General features: G+C 33.0%; 1 protein-coding gene across 1 annotated transcript in view; it reads left to right on the top strand.

Moving 5' to 3' along the window:
* ERBB4 (erb-b2 receptor tyrosine kinase 4) overlaps positions 1 to 7,473 on the top strand; it is a 399,926-nt gene that overhangs the window by 68,527 nt on the left and 323,926 nt on the right. Inside the window, exon 7 of the mRNA XM_012661216.1 lies at positions 1,405 to 1,479. Within this exon, the coding sequence (XP_012516670.1) occupies positions 1,405 to 1,479 (75 nt within the window). The remainder of the gene's footprint in view (positions 1 to 1,404; positions 1,480 to 7,473) is intronic.

Below are 7,473 nucleotides of genomic sequence, written 5' to 3'. Positions count from 1 at the left end.
GAGGCCAAGGCAGAGCATCACTTGAGGCCAAAATTTTGAGACCCAGCCTGGGCAACACAGCATGACCCAATGTTTAGAGTTTTCTAAAAATATAATAGATATTCTGGCCTTATATATGGGCACCTTTTTACATCATTATATAATGATCTTAACGTTAGCTTCTTTTTCAGTTTTGAAAATTAAGAATTTGGAAAAAATATATTATCTTTATTATCAGCCAAAGTAGGCAGTTCTAGAAATATTAGCTGTAGGAGGAATCTCGCTAATGCCCTGGAGCTATCTATCTTTGATGGGAGAAAAGGGAAAGAAAAAAATTCAAGTACATTGGCAGATGAAAGAAATAATACTTCTATAATAGTTCAAAATGAAATTCTAGGGACTGTACATTAGAATTCTGTGTACTTACATAATTCAATTTAAATGTTAATCTCAGTGTATTCTTTAGTTACCTGAGTCTCAATTTATTCATTTCCTTGCAGAGCATTTATTTATTTGTTATTGTTTGAGTTCATTATTATGGCAGGTTAAAAACCTGTTTCTGTTTGCATGTTATGGCACAGCTATTTTAAAAGAGAGCGTCAAGATAAAGTGCAGTATGATGAAAACAGTTAATTTGCTTTTTAAATAAATTCATGTTTAAAGATAAGTATGTTTTAAAGACAGTCACAACCAAAGACCAGAATAATGTGATTATATAAAGTATCCATGAAAATAGCATTAAAGCATGTTAACTAATTTCCTGCCAAAATAAATCTTTAATGAGCATTAAACATCAGGTTATTATATTATATTGAATTGCTCATATTTCCTTTTTTATTGATTTTGTTTTTTACTTAAATGCAAGGGCTTTTGGAAGAAACCATATACATTAAAACAATTATAGTCATTAAAATATCAAGTTATTCATCAAGACATATAATCATGAATGATGCAAATGAATTGGAAGTATTAGAAATGAGCTGTGTGTGTTTGGAAGTTATCCACAGAACCAGGGTAAAATTTCCTCTGCTGAGGACATGTTTCTTTGCATTCCACTTGGGTGGTAATTGTAATTCATTTTTGTGTATCCATCAAGCAATAATCTTCTTGCTGGCTTGAAATCCACGGTGTTCCAAAAATTGTCTAGTAATTATAATTAAGAATTTGACACAATCAGTATTTATTTTACTGATTCTTTTAAAAAAAATGACTAATTTTTCTTTCCTTGTATTTTTTTTTTAAATTTACATCTTCTGCAGGTGCATAGGCTCAAGTATTGAAGACTGCATCGGCCTGATGGATAGGTACTTGGTGTGCTTGCTTCCCATGTTCTTCCTCCGAGGCTCCATGTGTGAGCACTGGTGCATGTGTGTGCATGTCACTGTGGATGGAGAATGATGTTTTCTGTTCTGTAATTGCCTGCAGGTGTAACGGTCCCACTAGTCATGACTGCATTTACTACCCATGGACGGGCCATTCCACTTTACCACAACATGCTAGGTAACATCTACCATGTTTCCATTTTGTCGCTCAAATCCTTTCCCAGTTATCATGGATAAAAAGTACTAACCAGTTGGGTTAAATTTGTAATAAATTAGAGTTTTGAAAGAGGAAAAAACACTTTCCTTTTCAAGCCACCTTTCTTACTTCTTTTTCCTTCATTCATTGTGATTTCAGAGTCCTAATTAGTAATGCCATTGATTTTTAATCTTGTATAATTTAAACAGGATTTTGAATTATTAATATAGAACTTTAATAGAATATTTTTGTTCTTAATTCTCTAGATGATTGCATGATTGCAAAAAGAAATATTTTTAAGGGAGGAATTTGCAAAAGTTGATCTATCTTCATAAGATGTTTGTTATTTGAATCAATTTCTGATTTTACATTATTTTGAACTGGTTGGTATATTTTCTAGGTACACAAATTACCATAGACTAAAGGCAATATAGAAAATATTTTGTGCAAGTATAACTTAGAATTTAAAAACGAAACATATTACTCATTTTCACACAAATACCTATACACTAATGTTTATAATGGTTTTATTCATAATCACCAAAAACTAGAAACTACTCAAATGTCCTCCAGTGGTGGCACATACATGCATCGTAACACTACTGAGCAATAAAAAGGAATAAGCTGCTGATACACCCAACGAAATGGATGGATCTCAAATATATTGCACTAAATGAAAGAAGCCAGACTTAATACATTCTGTACAATTCCATTCATATGGCATTCTGAAAAAGGCAGAACTATAGGGACAGGAAATCAATGTCGCCAGGGGCTGGAGTTTGGGGGATGAATTTGACTGCAGAAGGGCAGTCAATTTGAAGGAATATTGGAACTGTTCTATGTCTTGATCATGGGAGTGGTTGCACAAATGCATATGCTCATCAAAAATTGTAGAACTGTACATTTTACCACATATAAATTATATATCAATGAACCCAACTTTTAAAATATCTCATAAAACATTTGCTAAATGGGAAAATAATAACTTTACAATGTTATATAGAAATATGCTTTACTTGTAAAACAAATTAATTGTATGCTTTTGGAAGAGAGAAAGTAGTGGTATAATATAATTAGCAAAATGAGAATTTTGGATAAAGTATTATCTTTTAATGTAAACTTTTATATTAAAATATACATAGTGTAAAAGTACACAAAACGTAATTGTAAACTTTAGTGAATTTCCCAAAATGAAACATTTGTGTAACCATTAGCCAGATCAAGAAATAAAATATTAACAGAACCCCAAGAACTCCATTGTATGCCATTCCACTGGTAACCACTGTCCTAAATTTTAACACCGTAGGCTAGGTTGCCTGGTTTTTAACTTTACATAAGTTTAGTCATGGGCCAGGTGTGGTAGTGGCTCATACCTGTAATCCCAGTACTTTGAGAGGCCAAGGCAGAGCATCACTTGAGGCCAAAATTTTGAGACCCAGCCTGGGCAACACAGCATGACCCTGTCTCTATAACAAGTTAAAAAAAAATATTAACCAGGCGTGGTAGTAACTCCTGTATTTCCAGATACTCAGGAGGCTGAGGTAGGAGAACCACTGTAGCCCAGGAGTTTCATGTTCCAATGAGCTATGATTGCCATGGCATTTCAGCCTGGGCAACAGAGCAAGACCCTCTGTCTATAAAAAAAAAAAAGAAGAAGAAGAAAAAATTAAGTCATACAGTAAGTCATACAGTTTGTAGTCTATGCATCTGACTTCTTTTGCTAAATACATTTATGAGATTCATGTATGTCACTGAATTTAGTCTTAATTTCTTAATTCATATATTACTGCCTTTAAATGTTTTTAAATGATCAAATAAGTGATATGTCATCTTCACAAATTGTTTTTTAATGAAATAAATGGACAAATTAAATTATAAAAATGTGCTAGAGTTAATTGATTTATACAACAGTGGCACTTTGACACTTGGGCAAACTTAGTTCATAACTTATATCCAAATCAAATGGTCAAAAGTGCCCATAGATGGTTACTCAGATGAATGGCGGTTGTACTGTGATCCCTAAGGCCAATAAATAAAAGTACACAGCTTTTTATTATAAGTCTATTAAATGTTATTATTTATTATTTATAAATACTTTTTCCCCCTTAAGACCTTGGTCAAGTCACTGTACTATCACTTTGAAGAGTTTTTTCATATTTGTTTTAATGATTTTCTTATACTCATTCCAATGGATTACTCAGAATAGTATGGTGAAGCGTGCTGTCACTGGAATCAGATTTTCTGAGTTCAAAGCCAGGCTCTACCATGTTTTGATGTGTGTCTGCAGGTAAATTTCTTAAGTTATCTAAGCTGCACTTTCTTCATGTATAAAATGGGAATATTACTGTTGTTCATAAATTGATTGTAAAGATTGAATGCATCCTTAGAACAGTATTTGGCTTATAGAGTCACTCAGTAAATGTTATTATTTATTATTTCTCTATGTATCAAGGATTCTCAAACCTTGGGAAGGGGAGAACATGCCTCCCAGGGAGAGGAGACAAATCTCTATGATCATCCAAGGAGCTTCCATGTCCTCCTCTAGGCCTTTTGATTGGCTCCTTGAAGAAAGATCGGGCAGTTCTCTCTCTTTATCTTGAGACTCTCCATCATAATGACGGCCACTGGTACTGATGGCTGTAAGTCATAGGCTGGTATTTAGAGTCAGAGAAAAGGTTAAAATGATAGACATTGACAGATCACTTGTGGTTTTTAACTCTTCTAACTGAGGTTATATGACTCAAAATCATATTATATCTTATTAATATTATTGATTTTATATTTTCAAAATTTATGCAAAAGCATTATTAGAATTCTCAGCCTTCCATACTCCATAATTCTCGGACTAAAATACCTAATTCAGATTAGCCTTGTCATAAATAGGTGACCGTGGCCAATAATTGTGTATAGATAATACAGTACAGCCCATCATTCCCAAGAAAAATCACCTGTAGCCCATTATACAGGTCTTTACAAGGGTTCTTGAATGTGAAAGCCTGGGTTCAAATATTGGCCCCACCATGTTTCTTATCTGTAAAATGGACATGGTAATGGTAATATTTAAATTGAGAATTTTTATACCTCGTAAGATTGGTATGAGGATTCAATGAAAGACTGTACAGGAGCCATCTATAGCGAATGTTCATTGATGGTCGTTACTACTCTAGTTGAAATATTGGCATAATAATCTCTGAAAATCTCATGAAATTAGCAATTTTTGTATCAGCAGGGCATTAATCCAATAGGTTAGTGACTATGGAATTGACATACCAAAATTTCTCAGAGTTTAAGCATTTGAATTTTGTGTTAATCTTCTAAGGGCAATTCTTTCAAGGAATTGGTAGCAAATAGCTATGGTTCCTTCCAGAAAACTCTTGATACCTTTAATTAATACCTGTTTTGAACTTAAATATAAAGGAATGTGACTCTGTTTTTCAATTATATTGACTTGTCAGAATTAATTGACTTGTAGGGGCCGTTTACAAGACAGTTTGAAACTTCCATGAAGGATTTAGCCTGAATGTTTCAGAAAAGTATTTATGACCACAGAGCACTTTGACACAAATTGGGTGAGACGGGAAAGTAACAAGTGTCTCCTTTTTCAGGTCCTTAATCTTGCAGTAAATTCTTGCCTCTCTGCAATGGGGTGGGTGTACATTTCACTGAAAGCAGAGGACTAGTCTAGTAATATTTGAAGTCATTTTCCATTTTAAATTTCATCATAGTTTTTTAAAGCTTCTGTCAATTGATTAAAGTGAATCTTACATAATGAGAGGACAAAAACACGGTTGCAAATAATTGTTTTAAGTTTCATAAACCATATTTTAACTAGGAGATTATCCAAATGCCTAGTTCTCTTTTAGTCACAGAAAATTACATTGAGCATGTCAATGTGGCCATTTCAAAATATTCAGAGTTCATACTCCCTACTGCCCCATTATGTCATATTCTGTTTCCTAAACCAGCAGGAAAAAAGATTGAAGATTTAAATGAAAACGGGTGAAATGTTTCCAATCTTGATCGACTTTCATTTTCTAAGCAATGTTATTCTTTCCCAAGCCTGCAATTTGTGAATTGGTTTTCCACACTCCATTTACCTTACAGGCTGCTGCTGGAATTTCTTCCAGGAAGATTGGATATGATAGAATAGAATCTTTTTTTTGTTTTTTACCTTTAGTCTCCTGGAATATGTTACTTATAAGGAAATTAATACTTGATATTTTAGAACGTCTCCCTACTTTCCTTATCTGAATTAAATGCCTTAAAAATAATATTTACCTTTAAAAGTTTTCCTTTTACATCAAAAATCCCATAAAAATATAGTCAACAAGTTTTTATATTCTTTTTGGTATGTTATTTATTTTAGCTTGCTCAGATGCTATTTTCATATACATTCTTATAGAACAAAACGTTAGATTCTATTCTCTTTTAGATTTTTTGTCAAATACATGTCCAAATTTTTTTTTAAATCCTAATCTCTTATTCCTAAAGGGTCTAAATTTGTTGATCTCAATAAACAAAGCCTCTACTGGAAAATTCATTTCTTTATGTTAGTTAGTGATATAAAATGTAAACGGACAATTTTTAAATTTGCAAGAGAAATTATTAAAACTACTAGATATCTGTTCAAGCATTTTTATCTGTCTACTTGCTCAAATTCAACTATTCTAGGTGCTTCTCGTTATAAAATAAAGTAACTGAACTTAGTTTAATTCTCTAAATTTCATAGGGGCAGCAATTTGAAACATTTTATACTCTTGTCACATTTTAATGCCTATGTCATACTTTTACTTTCTGGTATAGTGGTTATTACCTAAAAGATCACATAACAGTTCATCCTTTAGCAGTGTGACCCATGTGTGATATGTGACAGAGATGATGTGACACTCTTAGCACCACTTTCACAAATGGCACCATTTTTTTCTTTGTTTGTTTTGCTCCCAAGAAACTTAGTTCATAACTTATATCCAAATCAAATGGTCAAAAGTGCCCATAGATGGTTACTCAGATGAATGGCGGTTGTACTGTGATCCCTAAGGCCAATAAATAAAAGTACACAGCTTTTTATTATAAGTCTATTAAATGTTATTATTTATTATTTATAAATACTTTTTCCCCCTTAAGACCTTGGTCAAGTCACTGTACTATCACTTTGAAGAGTTTTTTCATATTTGTTTTAATGATTTTCTTATACTCATTCCAATGGATTACTCAGAATAGTATGGTGAAGCGTGCTGTCACTGGAATCAGATTTTCTGAGTTCAAAGCCAGGCTCTACCATGTTTTGATGTGTGTCTGCAGGTAAATTTCTTAAGTTATCTAAGCTGCACTTTCTTCATGTATAAAATGGGAATATTACTGTTGTTCATAAATTGATTGTAAAGATTGAATGCATCCTTAGAACAGTATTTGGCTTATAGAGTCACTCAGTAAATGTTATTATTTATTATTTCTCTATGTATCAAGGATTCTCAAACCTTGGGAAGGGGAGAACATGCCTCCCAGGGAGAGGAGACAAATCTCTATGATCATCCAAGGAGCTTCCATGTCCTCCTCTAGGCCTTTTGATTGGCTCCTTGAAGAAAGATCGGGCAGTTCTCTCTCTTTATCTTGAGACTCTCCATCATAATGACGGCCACTGGTACTGATGGCTGTAAGTCATAGGCTGGTATTTAGAGTCAGAGAAAAGGTTAAAATGATAGACATTGACAGATCACTTGTGGTTTTTAACTCTTCTAACTGAGGTTATATGACTCAAAATCATATTATATCTTATTAATATTATTGATTTTATATTTTCAAAATTTATGCAAAAGCATTATTAGAATTCTCAGCCTTCCATACTCCATAATTCTCGGACTAAAATACCTAATTCAGATTAGCCTTGTCATAAATAGGTGACCGTGGCCAATAATTGTGTATAGATAATACAGTACAGCCCATCATTCCCAAGAAAAATCACCTGTAGCCCATTAT

Source organism: Propithecus coquereli, unplaced genomic scaffold (genome assembly GCF_000956105.1).
Source record: "Propithecus coquereli isolate 6110/MARCELLA unplaced genomic scaffold, Pcoq_1.0 Scaffold70, whole genome shotgun sequence".
Taxonomy (NCBI): Eukaryota; Metazoa; Chordata; class Mammalia; order Primates; family Indriidae; genus Propithecus; species Propithecus coquereli.
Note: the sequence above shows the minus strand (reverse complement) of the source record. Positions and strands in the feature narration are given on the sequence as shown.